Genomic DNA, 15,756 nt, shown 5'->3' on the forward strand with positions numbered 1-15,756 from the left:
GTAGCAGATTTCAACTGCCTGTCTCTCTTACTCTCGTTGTGTTTCCCCAAGTTCACAAGGGACGTCAATTTCCTGTCAGTCCAGAATCAAATACACCCTGAATGTGTACATACACACACAAATAAACTTTTCTGAAAAAGCACTTCCTAAAAACCAAAAAGTCTCTTTTTTATTTAACTGAATCAAATACAAACCCAGACGTAATTACAAATCGTTGACTTTATCTCAAGCTAAAAAAAATATTTGGATTAGAACCGTGCAGATCCACTTTCACTCTTAAATCTAATTAGGCACCACTATCATTTACTTACAAGGTTTCCTAAACCACATTTGCAGTGTGTTCGTGTGTGTGTTTATGTGACATGAATGAATGTATTTGACAGTGAACCTTTTGTATTTGTGAATTTGCATTTTTTGTTATTGTATATTTGTGTGATCAAGCAAGTTTGTATGTGTTTGTGCGTGCATGTGCCATCTTTACACAGAATATGTGTGTGAGTGTTTGTATGTATAAGACAGTTTTATGTTTGTGAGTCTGCATGTGTGTAAGTTTGAGACTCTAGTGGGCTTTCATGTGTGTATGAGCTTGAATATCTTTATGTGTGCATACTGTATATATGTGTGTGTGTCAAGCTGTGTGTGTGTGTTAAGCAGCCCAATCTGATTAAAATGATGTTCAGCAGACAGGCATCCCAGCCCCATATTGCCGTGGTAACCTCAATTAGGCATTTCTGAGATGGCAGCTGCTGAACGGAAAGCTCCTTCACTGTTTTCTTTCCCTCTTTTTTCAGCTTTCATTAAACCAGGCTGGCCAGTTCATATGAAATTTGTACTTTTCAGGGGTGGATTCGTAGCGTTTTGATGTAGGGTTTCAGGAATGAGCGCTCGTTGTTTCAGGCCTATAAGGTTTCAGTATTAGAATGTTTGAATTGCCTCTGAGCGTTTTAAACCTGTAATGTTCAAGGATTGTCTGTGTGTTTCAACCGCAGTGCTGTAGTTTTAAGAGCTGGATTCAGGTCAGACATTCAGTCAATTCACCACAAAATAATTGTGTAAGAGCGGTATCGAAATAGAAACTGCACGTAAAAGTTATAAACTTGTGACGATCCAAGTACAAATGAAGATACATATCATAGCTGCAACTTTTTTACACAATTTCCAAAATCCTTTTTAGATTTTATCAGGAAAATATACAGCTTGGTTCATCTGTTAATGTATAGAGTGTGGCTATACAGTGAACCATGATGCATTGTGTGTATGTAAGGTGGACACAATAACAGTAACACAATATGATTGCAAGACCGAATATTTATGTCCCTCTAGTATTATTTAGACATACAGAGAAGCATGTAAACTGCTACACACTATCAACCAGAATCAAGTCCTGGTTGGTTAAGACCTCTTTTCCAGGACACAATCCCTCACCAGCTTCCCACCAGAAAACACTGGTTGTTTTTGATGGAGGCACCGAAGCAGAGACTGAATCCTGTGCTGGTGGGAGAGTGTTTAGTGTCAAACCTCATAATTTATAAAATAGTATCTGTCTCAGTTTAAATAGATTTAACAAAAGTCTGTCTGGTGAACATTTTTTTAGGTACTTCCTATTTCCTCACTGAATTGGCACAACTGGCGCAAAAAGAAAGGAAAATGTAACATCTGTATTATCCCTCAAATTATACTTGCCAAGCAAAAAGGTGGCAGAATATTAAATTGCCAGATAAACCACATAATTATAAATGTGATGTTGTAGGTATTGCACCTGTCTCTTCTGTTTCCTCTCTCGTCATATCATCTTTTCATCTTTCCTGATTCCTGATGCCTCCTATCCTCTCCCTCCATCTTGCTTTCTCTGACATCCAGTTTCTTCCTCTATCCATGCTCCTCTGTTTAACCATCCATTATCATCCCTCCCCACTCTACCTCTGTCTTTTTATTGTCTCCTTTCTGTCCTCTCACCGCCTATACCTTCCTCTATCATCCTTTCTCCTTTCATGTACCCATCCATCCCTGCATCCCTCCCTCTGTCGCTCGCTGATGAATAACAGTAGATGTGCTCTCTTTGACCTGATGGGAGATTAGTGTGGCATTTAGTAAAGGGCAGCACATTAATACACAACAAACACACACACTCTCTCTCTTTCCTGCACACACACACACACACGTGTACATTTAACACTGTGCATGCATAACCGCTTTCATCTGTTGCTAATGAGGGCGCAGTGAAGGACTTTTACACCTTCTCCTATCTCTCTTTCTGTCACCCTCTTGCCCTCCCTTTTTCTCTTTCTATAAATTGAAAACTCGACCACTTCTGTGCTTGTACAGTATGTTCTTCATTTTCTTTATCATTCCCTCTGCTCTCCACCCCAGCATCTTTCTATCTGCCCTTCTAAGATTCCTACTTTTTTTGTATTCCTCTATTTCTCTGTTTTTCGTGATCCAATTTCTCAGTTTTATTGTGGGCTGCATCTCTGGACAGGTGTGTGTCGATATGCACCTGTAATTTTGCTTTATATATCTTTCAGTGTATGTCTTTGTGTTTGTTTGTGTTATTCCTTGTATAACACAAGTATGTAAATGTTTGTATCTATGCATGCATCAAACCTACATGTGTAAACTGCAGGCCTCCTCTTCCTCCTCCTCCGCCCCCCTCCTTTATGGTGTAAACTTGACCTAATCTCTTAGATATATTTGACCTTTTGACAGTCAAAACCTGAAACACAATCAAATCTGTATGGTAAACCCAAATTTTAACTGTTACAACTGAGGTGATTCAATGATTACTCCTATTACCAGCATTAGTTTTTTTTCATTAGTGTGTCTGGTCTGGCCACAACTGCTACATTCCAGCTCGTCGTCAAAAACTGGCTTGAATGTGATGCCATTCCCGGCTCTCTGGTTTCAACACAAGATAACCAACCCATGGATCTACCAGAAACATCCCAGGGACTGGCACCAGTCCCTGGCCCTCAGTTGTACAACCGCAGTAACTTTATGGACAGTGCCATGTTCGGGATCTGCCAGAATTGCTGTGCTCAGATTGTGGTGGTTAAACAGTTACGCCATTCTGGACAGTATCAGTTGAATGGTGGCAGGACGTTCTGCTGTGCCTGTCTGGCCATGCGGTTTGAATCAGTTTAAAATGTATTTCCAAATTAGGGCAGATAAGATATGCCATTTGCAATGCTCAGACTCATGCAATCAAAAGATGGCACATACAAAGGAATACATAGAGGCTTGTGGTAAAATGAGCCCCAGGCTTTGAGCTGGGCCTCGTCTCCTTCCAGATTGCTAATGCTAAACATAACATAGAGACAGTGTTTACTTAGTACTTAGCATTGTGCTCAGACATGATCTGATTCTATGGATCTCTGTTTCTTGCCTTTGCTTTAAATATTTAATTTTTTCTCCCTCTTTATCATGTTCTGTTTTGGATTTTTTTCTCCCTTGTCTCTATTTGTGTCCTATGCACTGCTGTACTCTTTCTTTGTCTCTCTCTTTCTTCATCTGTCGCTCTTTTTCACTTTATTTCCCTGCTTCTCTCAGTTTTTCTTGCACTCTGTCTGTCTGTCTGTCTCCCTCCCAGGCGTGGCCCGTGTCAAGCTAACAAGACCAGACAAGGATAATTCCCTGACTCACTCTGTGGTTTACTTTTCCCCTCTGCTCTTCCCCCTCTTTCACTCTATCCCTCTGTCATCCCTCACTCCTCTCTTATCCATCCTGCCGTTCAACCGTGTCTCATGGTCTTTTTATTTCGACTGCTTCTATCCATCTGTTTTACCCCTCCTGTTTTCTCCACTGGCGGGCAACCTATTCTACCCAGTTATCTCTTCATTGTGTTGTCTGCTATGTCATTCATGCCTTCCGTCCAGCATCAGTCAATCCATCTGTCTTTCTGGCTGTCTCTTTATCTATGTCTGTCTCTCAAGCGATCAATCTGTCTTTCTATGCATCCATACATCCCTCTACGTCTGTCCTCTTCTCTCTCCTTCTCAACCTTTTCAACTCAGTCTCCACCCCTCCCCATCTGTGCCAGTGCCTAATGAGATTTACCCCATCGTTTCCATTCTTTCATTCTACCCTTCCTTCCTTTCTAACCACCCCTTCCTCTTGTCCTCTTCTTGCTTGTCACCATGTGTCATGTATTGTGAACACTAGCACATATTCTGGTTAAGGTCATATTTGGGATAAGTGGCTCTTACAAATCTACTCATGTGAATAAACAGAATATCAGCACTGAATTGCAAAGTGCACAAGTAGAAAAATATTGACAAACTCAACAGAGTAGGAAGTTGTTGTCATGGTCTTTAGACCCAGTTGATCATTTCATTTTGCAAACATCTGCCCTGCTGAAGTGTCCTTGAGCAAGTCATAGTCCCAACCAGCTCCAGGCCTGCTGCTCTAAAGTTGACCTTGTGTTCTAACCTCTGCGAAACAAATTCACCCACATGGTTCAATACAGTAACCTGACGTGCCAGATGGTTTGTTACACAGAGCCATCTGAGAAGCTGTCATAGGAAACTGCTCAGAAAAGGGCAGGCACTTTCAAAAAATACTTGGCAGGTGATTGGGTAAACCATCTGCCTGTCACCGCCTATCATTGTCTTACTTTGCAAGGAAGCTGATATCCTCATGGGACACTGATTGGCCCGAGCCACCGGACACAAGTTCATAACTTGAAGCCTGACAAGATGGATTCCAATCTTATGATGTCTTGATCTTGCGAATCCAGCTGCCTCGCAAGGTAATCAATACAGCAAAACATTATTATTATAATAAAGTTGCTTTATGCATCAGTTTTTCAAAGGTAACTGAAGACAGGATACAGATTTGTCAGATTTGTCAAGTTTGTCATATTACAACATTAGCAGTATCACTGTTACTGGACTATGCTCTAAAATGTGTAAATGTTCAATATTTATCAACATAAATTCATGACAAAAAACTGTCCCATTGTCCTCTCCTCCTCAACCTCTAAAAGTGCAAGGGTGCACAAAGATCCAGTTGATGAAAATTTTGCATTTCCACAAGAATCCAAACAAACGTGCACACATCCATGTATGCAGACCTCTAATATAGTATAAACAGAACCAAGTGTGTGTCTACAGTCCATGTCCATTTTTGAGTATACATCGCAGTTTAACACTTTGCATGAAACTGTCACCAGCATTCAAAGTCTTGATGCTGATATGTTTGTCTAATTATGAAAAAACATGAAATACTGCTAAATAAGCAAAGTCAAAAACATTGCCTACATGATTTGGTCATAAAAAATCTGAAATTGTATATAAAAAGTAAATAAAGTGAGGGTTTGAAGCAAAAGGCAATCTTGTCTTTGACATTAAATTGTGGCTTTGATTCTTTTTCTCCCACAGCTACTTGCAGGATTCTGAATATGACACGTCCTAATCCTAAAGTCAAATTTGTTATGAGCTTGCTGCATGTTATCATTAGAGGGTGTAGACTACCAGTACCTCTTCTTTCCTCTGTGACCTTGCCTTCCTCCACAGAGACTATAGAACAGAGCAGAGCTAAAACCACAAAGCCAGGCGTCACATGCTGAGAAAATCACTGATTGAAATATATAGAGAGAAGGCGAGTGTAAATGAGAAAGCAATAAGGGTCTCCCTTCCCCCTCGTCTCCTTCTAACTTCTCTTCACCTCTGTCTCCTTTCTTTCCTCCAACCTTCGCTTGATTCACTCAATTACACTAACATCTGTCTCTCTCTTTCCCTGCTTCCCTACATTTGCAGTTGGCATTATTAAACTGACTCACTGATCATTGAAAAGTGGTACAAAAAGCAGTTTCAATTTGTATATGATACTATAAATTTAATTTGGTGGTCAAGATGGCACCAACGGTATTGTTGGTGCTAGTGTTTCTCAATACTGACATTGAATTTCCTCAAAACACAGCTGTTTCCTATTGCAATTAACATTTTTGCTTTTTCAAGTTTAAGGTGTTTTGTTTTATTCTTTCCACGCTGGGCAACATGTTTTTGTTTTGGTCTTTAACCCCTTCCATCATCTGCCGCTGTAGAAACTCTGGAAGATTTGTGCATTAAACCAATCTCCTTTTTTGACATAAGGTACTACAGTACATAAATACAATATGCAGTGCTTTATGCTAATGTAACTATCCTGCTTGTACATCCCACCAAATAAAGTGTAGAGACTGGTACCTTTGGCCAATTGTCTTGCAGGTTAATGTATTTATTAAAATAGTTGTTGTAATTAATTATTGTTGTTGATGAATGTTTTGCATGATGTGCATGTTTTCTGTGCTTGTGTTACAAACTGAGTATCCCTCGCGACAATACATGGTGTTGAATCATATATCATATCATTCATCCCTCTCACATCTCTCTCCCTCTTTCTTCCGGCCACAGACAGTGTAGACAGAGAAGCAGACAGAATCAATAGTAGCCAATCAGTACCAGACAAAGATGGACATGGGTTCTCTTTCTTTCTCTCACTGTCTACTTGAACATAAAGTCGGTCAATCCCTTCTTTTTCTCTTATTCTCTTTTTCTTTCCTGTGTTTTGTGTGCTCCTTTAGATCATGAGGATTCCATACAGGCAGAAACACATTGTGTATGCACCCTAACCACACAGGATTCCACCTTTTGTCAACAAACATTGAACTGACTTTACACTCCTGTAAAAGTTATAAAACCCGTTGCCCTGCAAGTCCTATCTCTCATCTTCTCGTTAACCCTTCTAACTCCAGATCTGTTCATTTGAACACTGTTGTATCCCCACCAAACCTAGTTCTCCAGTCTTTTCTTTTCATGTTACCTCCTTTTTCTCGATCCCAGGCAAAAGAAATGCTTTATTCGCCGTCATTCTGCTGCTATGCTTAAGATCTTGATTGCTGTCTCTTGCAAGCTTAAGCCTCACAAGTCCCTTTCTCCAGTTTTCTTTACCCTTTTTAACACTTGATCACTGTCAAACAAATCTTTTATTCGAAATGACTTTGTCACCTCCTATAATTTAGATATCTTATGTCTTATTGAGACTAGACTCAAATCAGGGCACTGCTGCCCCCTGGTGGAGCTTTGCCCCCCTAACTATAACTTTCTGAATGCCCCTATGTCCATAGGCCATGATGGGGGCATTGCAGTGGTTTATAAGAACCACTTCAAATGTATCCCATTTACTGCTGGATCTTTTCATACCTTTCCAGTGTGTTGTATTGTTATCTACCGATCCTCTAGATCTTGTACAAATTTTAGAACTAATTTCTCCAATCTGCTTTCAAATTTGACAAGATCATTATTGTAGTTGATTTTAGCATTCACACTGATGATTCCTCTAATTCCCTAGCCACAGAATTCCTAAACACTGCAAAATCATTTAACCTAGTGCCACATGTTTCTGGCCCCACACATAACTGTGGGCACACCCTTGATCTTATTTTTTACGCTTGGCCTGACTTCCCTGTATGTGTCTGATTTAGTTTCTGGTCACAAATGTATAATTTCTAACATGGCTCCTTAGCTGGAGCACAATATTTCTCTGGCCTGATTAATAATAACAACAATAACGACTGACTTCTGAATCTTGCTCATTCTGGATTCCCGGCCACCTCCTCTGACAACTGTGCTAAGATTCTAAATTCTGTTTGTTGACAAGATCAATGGGCTCAGGTCAAATTTCAACCTTGGTGTTCGTCACTCTGTTTGAGTTACCTGCCCTGTTCTGCTGTCTGAGTTCAATCCTATTTCCACCTATGGTCTCTTAGACATACTTTCTCATATCCATCCATTGTCTTGCCCTGCTGATATTATTCCATCCAAATTTCTTAAAGAGGCCCTACCAGTCAATACCTCCTGCCTTCCCTCTATTGTTGATCAATCTCTCTTCTCTGGTTACATACCTGACTATTTCAAGACAGCCTGTGTCTTCCCTCTCCTCAAAAAACCCTCTCTAGATACCACCGATTTAGTTAACTACAGGCCCATTTCCAAACCTCCTTTCACTTTGACCATGGCACTGCTTAAAGTAACTAACAACATTCTCATGTGTGCAGATAAAGGTGGATATATCATTTTAGTTATATTTGATTTATCTGCTGCCTTTGATACCATTGATCATGCTGTTTTAATTGATAGACTAATGAACTATGCAGATGACACACAGCTTTACTTTTCGGTTAAACCTAGTACCTCAATAACCTTACCACCCATCATGACTTGAGCTTCTGTTATAAATTCAACATTTCTCAATTCTGACAAAACTGAGGTCCTTGTGATCGGCTTTGATTGTTTTACTAAGGAGGTCAGTCTCTATATTGGCCCCCTCGCTAGCAACATCAAGACCACCTCTAAAAATCTTGGTATCCTTTTTGACCAACATTTGAACTTTGAACCAGAGGTGACCATGCTTTTACGGTTGTTGCTCCTAAACTTTGGAACAGCCTTCCCCATTCCATCAGATCTGCTGATTCTGTGGTTTCTTTAAGCAGCTGAAAACTAATTTCTATAGGTTAGCCTTTTTATAATTACTCTCTGTTCACCTTCAGTTGTGATTATCTTGGTCATGTGCTTACTTCTTGTCTATGTATCAGGCATATGTATGTATGTATGTATGTATGTATGTATGAATGTATGTATGTATGTATGTAGGTATGTATATTTGTATTTGTATGTGTGTATTTTATCCTATATGTGAAGCACTTTGTAATTGTGTGTTTTAAAAAGTGCTACATAAATAAAGTTTAAAAAACTCAAGCTAAATTTACTTCACTATATTTCTTAAGATAACTGTTTGCAGTTATCACATATCCTCTGTCATTTATTTTTGTTATTTTCTGAATTATTACAGTAGTCTTCTTTGAGTGGAGAAAAGTCCATGACCTTTCTGGCATCATAGTACAGGATGTGTATTAAAACATTCTCAATTGTCATCTGCATCACCCAAAACGTTTCACAATGACCACTTAATGCAATTATTAAAGACTTGACAGACTTTTTTTTTAATTAAAGCTTAAAGAGGACATTAGATTTAGCACTGTATGTTTAGTAATTATGCTGATTAATTAGTGAATTTGTCATTTTTGTTTGTTTGTAAAGCCACATGCTCGAGTATGTCTGTAAAACCCTAAATGGTGTGTCCTACAAGTAACTACTGAAAGCTTTATCATGTTCTTTTCCTGGATTACAATTGCTGTTTCCATAGTTTACCATGGAGTATCCATTCCTATGAAAATGTGAATGGACTTTATTATAATATCCAAGGGCTTACAGCGACTAACCCACTGAATGAGGGCTTTTGTTTCTACTGTTTGAAGTTTTACCTAGAGAGACTTTTGTTGGGTTTTTCTCGGGTACATGACTGTCTGGTCAGGATTGCAAAGGAATTTTTCTGAGTTCATGTTTGTTTATAGAGGGAAGTGCTCAGATATGGATCTGTGTGAGTGTGTGTGTGTGTGTGTGGGAGGAAGAAAATGTCTGTGGATTTGTGCGCATGGCCAAATCAGCACCTACTTTGAGTATCACTGAAAAGTCCATAAAGCATATAAAAACCTCATTGAAATTGGAACCTTGTGTAGGTGTGTACATACTGTGTGCTTTTTCTATTCTTAAGTGCCCTAACCCTACCTTGAACCTTTGTAAAACTTGAATCTTGTACAGTTATACAGTAGCTTCATTCGATTTATACAAATAAGTAATTTAAAACATACCTAGGCAGTAGAGAAAATGTATGCTTTTTGTAATCTTTTAAGTCTTAACCCCTTTTGAACTCGAAAAGTAATTAAATTCTTTGTTTTCTGCATGTTTTTCCATGTGCATGTGTATGTGTGTGCCTATGCTAAACCACCTTAAACCATTGCATATCAGAATATGGCGTAAATAAATATGAAAACATGAATGGGTTTACAAGACAGAATGTGTGTTTCTTTTACATTAAATTACTAAAACCATATTTAAACCCGAACTTTAGCATATACTGAATGATGAATTCTGCAAAACAAATCTGGAAGCTAAGAAAATAAGAAAGTACTTTTCTGTGTGTGTGTGTGTGTGTCATACCTATATACAGTGGTGGGTGGATAGTTGGCGATGTCGTAGATGAGTCGTATGTGTCCCTGGTACAGCTCCAGTGCCAGAGGGTCATGATCTTCCTTATACAATAAAATACCATTGTCTTTATCTGTAGCCACCTGGAGACACAGAGTAACAGAAGTTTAAAAAGTAAAAAAAAAAAACAAGACAAAAATCATGGTTTCATACACAGATACAGACAGATGCTCTAAATAATGGCCCTAACTTGGTGATTAAAAACCCAGAAAAAAGTCCCACACATGTAGTTTCTCATTGAGAACAAAGCCATGTTTAATGCAGTGCTGAGCGGTAACTGCTGTTGGGCAAATGCAGCATTGCAAATTAATGTAGTTCAAGATCAGGCATTACATCATGCAAGTGAAACTGATCCATACTACTGAAGCTAATTAAGATCTAATGTTGATTTGTTAAGTTTGTCTGCAAATAACCTTAGTTTCTGTTTTGCTACCGCACATCAAGAGGCCTTAACACTTTCTTTATAGTCTTTAGTGGTATCCTTGGTTTGGATACTGGTCTGATTCACCTTGACTCAAACACAGTACTAGTAGAGAGTTTTCCTCTTTTTTTTTTACCATTCCAACATTTTCAGCTTGCATTTGAAAGCTTGTAAATCTGGTGACATGTTTTGCACACTACTGTTTGTAAGTGTTCCACATTCTTACTGTTGGTTGTCAAGTATTGTGTGAATCTACACAGCTTGTTTACCTGAAAGTTTCTCAGACCTGGCAAAGCACCTAGCTGGCACTGAGCTAGTTTTTAGTTCTTTCAGATTTCAAGTGTTGATGTAGCTCTAAGTCAAAGAGAAAAACACTTCTAAATCTAGATACTATGTCATGCCATCACTGCTAAAAAACTGTAAGAAAATTAGGGAAAATAATATAAATTCCACTGCACACGTTCCTAAACAAGGTCACTCACACCTCCCTCCCACACATACACACTTGACATGTCACACTTGCTTGCGTGCTCTGCTAAGCGCTAACTAACTAACGAGTGGAAATGGGGCCAAGGGGCCAAGCACTTAACACTCTGGCTTCAATGGAGCATAGCCAAGTCAACACCTGTTAACAAGCTGCTGGAGAGAAGAAGAGAGCGAGGCAGACCTAAAGAAAAGGAGGAAGAGATGTAGAGAACAACAGACAGAGAGAGATAGGAGGGGGATGGAAGAAAAGAGTGAGATATAGAAAAAGGGTGAAGAGAGAATAGATTAAGACTGAGAAAAGAGAGAAAAAGTGTTAAAGAAAGAGAAAAAATATACAGTGATTTATGAAGTGTGGGGCCCTTTCATTCTTTTTTTCAGTTTCTCTCTCTTGCCTCTGAGTCAGGGCCTCTTGGTAGAGTTTTAACAGCCTTGGCACTGACATTGAAAGCTCCTGGCAGGAAAGCAGAAGCACACGCGCGCACACACACATTCACACACATCCGAACAGGTGGTAAATATCAATTAAACTGCCCTCCTTTTCTTGTTTCTCTTTCGCTCACTTACAGTCTCATTTTCAAAAAAGAGGAAAATATGTCTCTATTACTTTCAGGTGTTCAAAATGTATGCTCTGTGTGAATGTGTGTGTGCGTGCATGCACGCATACACAGGCACTAGTGCTCAGTGTGCCATGGAAACAGAGGGTGTAGCAGATGTTTGCTTTGCTTCGTCGGCACTAAGTCGTGCAACTCTATAGGCTTGATTTGAAAGGCTCACAGCTCTATTTCAAGCAGCCCAAAAATGTTTTCCATGTAGCGCAGCATAAAATGGCTTTTGTACTTTGAATGGTCGACATACCATACAAGGTAGCACTTTTTAATCTTAAGGAAAGCAAGATATTGAGCACATTTTTAAAGTTTATTCCAATACCTGCATGATGACTGATTGTTAACACACCTTGAAAACCAAAACTTTGTGAGCAGAAGTCAAATGTCACCCATACCTGTAATGAAATATGTGCGGTGGGACGGAGCTTCGCGCCTGGCAGTTCCACATACCCATCGCGACCCAGGAAGTGAACAGTGGACATCTTGTCACATTTGTTGCCGTAGAAACCAGGCATGCAGCGACAGATGGGCTCCCCAGCAACCACCAAGCACTGGGCGCCGTTCTGGCAATCTGATTGGTCGCAGGGGCTGGTCTGCAGCAAGATCATTGGTGGAGGGTTCTCGCAGAACAGCCCGCTAAGGGATGAGTAGGTTAAACAGAAGATAACTTATTCATAGATCCTTAATGAGGTCATTTGTTGTGTCTGTATCCTCTGATTAAAGCTGTTTAGAGCTTGTTCTGTATTTTCTCTGATTACATTACATTTGGATATTGCATTTATGAAGTTGGAAGGAAATAGAAGTGTTTTATAAGCAGGACAGATTCTGTATATCTACTTGTTTCCCCCTGTATCTTCTTGAATCTCTGAATCTTTCTTTGAATTTCGTCTTTTTGCTTATACAGTGTCTATCTTCATGTTTCTGTCTCATTCATCTTTTTGTTTCCTGCGTACCTATAACTTCCTCTCTCTCTCTCTGTCTCAGTGTCCCTTGTGATGAATTTGTTTCTCCCTCGCCAGCAGTCTCTGCTATAATTAACCACATGGAGCTGCATCTGCTGCACACACACAAACGCACACATGCACAGAATGGGTCCAGACAACACGTCCTCATACCGAAACGACAGAATAGGTCTAGTGTTTTCGGCGCCCTCTATAGGATGGATGGGGACTGTTTCCAAAATAGGACTGTAATATGCCACTTTCCAAAACCATTACAAATCACTGTTAAAAAATAATTAGGTTTTATGGTGTGACAATACTGTGGTTAAGGTTTAGGCAAAAAAAACCCACTTGGTTACATTTAGGGAAAGATGATGGTTTGGGTTTAAATGATCACTTGAAACAGGGCTTCTACTTCCTTAATGTTATGTAACCTTCATTGTCATGGCAACAGTAAACATCACCTTATGGTTTAAAAAAAAAAAGTCCTGACTTTTGGTTGGAGATGTGGCACTCATGGTTTTGGGCGGGGCGCAAACAGTAGTCTCCTGCAGCAAAGTCTACTTTTTGACATCTGTCTAGCCATCCACCCAACCCATCTCCTCCTAATAAAGTAAATAATCAAGATAAAGTCACTCTATATTGAAGTCACCTAAACTGCATCACTTCTTTGGGTCATAATTACTACAGCTGCTAGATGGAGCAAACTATATGTCGTTTTTGCCGGCCTGAAATTTAGACCTGTACTGTCATTTTTCTTGTGACGAGGGGCTGGTCCAGACAGTCAAGTGTCTGATTATGAAGCACCATCTGTATCTCCTCCCAATCTGGCCCTGCAGTGTGTGCACCATAAGTGTATTTGTGTCTGTTCAAATTTGCTCTGTCCATGATTCCATGACTCTTACCTGAAACCCTCTTTACAGACGCAGGTATAGCCGTTGACAGCGTCCACACACTCTGCTCCATGTTGACACTTATTCTCCAGACAGTCATTGTAGTCCTGCTCACAGTGTTGGCCCACGTAGCCCGGTAAACACTCACACCTAGAGTGACATGGAAAAAGGATGGGATTACTGTGTGCATGGGCAACAGGCCTTGCCTAATGATTACAGATTTTTACTGAATCTGTGTGGTTTTTTTTACTATACAGAGATGGTACAGGTTCAGTCCTTTTCTACAGCTCATGTGGGTAGAAACAACTTGTGTTTTCAGTGGCAAGTGTTCTCGAGCAGGACACCAAACCTTGGTTGGAACATTGAGTGCCAAGTACCTTTGAAAAGGCTGCACTTTTAAAGTATACATGCAAAATATATTTTTTAGATTGGAATTCTGATTGCAAGCTCCACATTTATAAAAACTCTTTTATGAATTGACTATGTTTTTATAAATCTAATAGTGTCAGTGACCCAAGTGTAAAACATGGTGCCAGTGATTCTATCTGATGGGTAGTAATTGAGGAGTTCTTGAGGAGGAATTGTGAATTTTACAGAGTCAAAAGAAATGTTTAAATTATATAAAGAATACTGTTTATATATAAAGTAAATGTGTGTGGGCTGCTGTGCATGAATATGCATGTATACAGATCACAATGAAAGTTTACTCCACAGACCCACAAACATATTAACTACTGTAACCTCAAAAATATCAGCCTCTCAGGATTGAACCTTATAATACATTTACGTACATTTTAGAATTTATATGATGTTTCATGAAAAAGGTTGTTGAATTTCTCTACAGTTTGTTTTAACCTTTAGGTAAATTCCTTAAGAAAAATATAATGCACCTCAAGAGAAGTACAATTTATACAAGGCAGAAAAATACGAACTGCAATGAGGGCAAAGATAATGGCAATATGTTGCCAAACAGTACATGAAACTAAGCCAGTATTATAGGAGATGATGATATTACCCAAAGGTACATATGAACTGTTTTACAAACCCTCACACAGACTACATGTTTCATGTGTTTCAGTCTGCCTTTGTGTACGAATATGTTTATGTGGGTCTGCCTGGTTGTGTTTTTGCCTACTGAAGAGATCAAATCCCAGGGCACAAGTGATCACTCTGATTCTTCTTGTTTTCAGCTTTTAACATTTTCACCTCACAGTTTCTGTGACTTTCATGATGTGACCTGTGACCTCTGACCCTTTTAAGTGTTGACCTCCTGCGAAGCTGTCACTTACCTGTAACTGCGGCCAACATGGACGCACTTTGAGTCGTGCTGACAGGGGTCGAAACCATGGAGACAAGGGTCAATCACCTCCTCACACAGGTCGCCTGGTGACAAACAGTGAGACTGAATATTTATTTTTTGAGTGATTAAAAAGATTTCCATGTAAGACTACATCACCAGGTGTATGTCTGTGACACCAACCAAATGTGAAAGAGAAAGAGATTTGCAGCGGGATACGAGGGAGGAGAGTAACAAAAAGACAGAAGATAGAAAAAAGGAGGAAGAAAAGAGATAGGAAGAGACGGCCAGTCTAACCTTTTCACATGTATTCTGTCAACTTCAGATGAGAGCAGAAATGAAAGAAGAGAAAAAAAAGAAAGCAAGGGGTGGAAAAAGATAATGTCGAAGGCTTTAGTTTATGTAGAAGTCCCACACCATTAAAAACACAGGCAAACACACTTACATGCTCAAAAGGGTGTATGTAAAAGCAGTAGCTGAAGTTGGTCATAAGAAGGAAGCAGGGATTGAGAAAGGTCAAACACATTTCCATCATTCTCTGCCTGCTTTAATCTAATCCTGCTGCCTCACTCCCACCCTGTCTGTCTCCACTACCCTTTTCTCAAGTCATTTTTAGATGCATGTTATTCTGAACTGCAGTACATTCCTGAATCTGCTGGAAATGACATCTGAAATTCTTAAATCTGCAGCAAATGTTTAAAAGAATGTACTATGAAAGTAAACTGAGGTTGCCTAATCTATACTGAGTGCCTCCTGGGCAGGCTGTTTCACACTTTGGACACTTAGTTAAAGATGCCAACATTAATTTGTCATTGAGAAATTAACTGTGATACTTTGGTATAATTACAATCGTTGAAACGTTGAGATGATTACTGAAGAGGATAAACATGCTGCGAGTGATTTACCAACTGGCCTTTAATTTTTCCCCACTGCCAAACACTTACAAAGTCTTACTGCGGCTCAGATGTAATGGAAGGTCAGTGCCCTCTATCTGGCTCGTGCCATAAAGCAACTCAACATATTACCAACCA

General features: G+C 39.5%; 1 protein-coding gene across 2 annotated transcripts in view; it reads right to left on the bottom strand.

Moving 5' to 3' along the window:
- slit3 (slit homolog 3 (Drosophila)) overlaps positions 1-15,756 on the bottom strand; it is a 261,454-nt gene that overhangs the window by 9,058 nt on the left and 236,640 nt on the right. For both annotated transcript variants that reach the window (XM_044364021.1, XM_044364022.1), the window contains 4 exons: positions 14,718-14,811; positions 13,441-13,578; positions 11,990-12,230; positions 10,035-10,165 (listed from right to left, as the gene is read on the bottom strand). In XM_044364021.1, coding sequence (XP_044219956.1) covers positions 10,035-10,165; positions 11,990-12,230; positions 13,441-13,578; positions 14,718-14,811 — 604 coding nt within the window. The remainder of the gene's footprint in view (positions 1-10,034; positions 10,166-11,989; positions 12,231-13,440; positions 13,579-14,717; positions 14,812-15,756) is intronic.

This window comes from Thunnus albacares, chromosome 10 (genome assembly GCF_914725855.1).
Source record: "Thunnus albacares chromosome 10, fThuAlb1.1, whole genome shotgun sequence".
NCBI lineage: Eukaryota > Metazoa > Chordata > Actinopteri > Scombriformes > Scombridae > Thunnus > Thunnus albacares.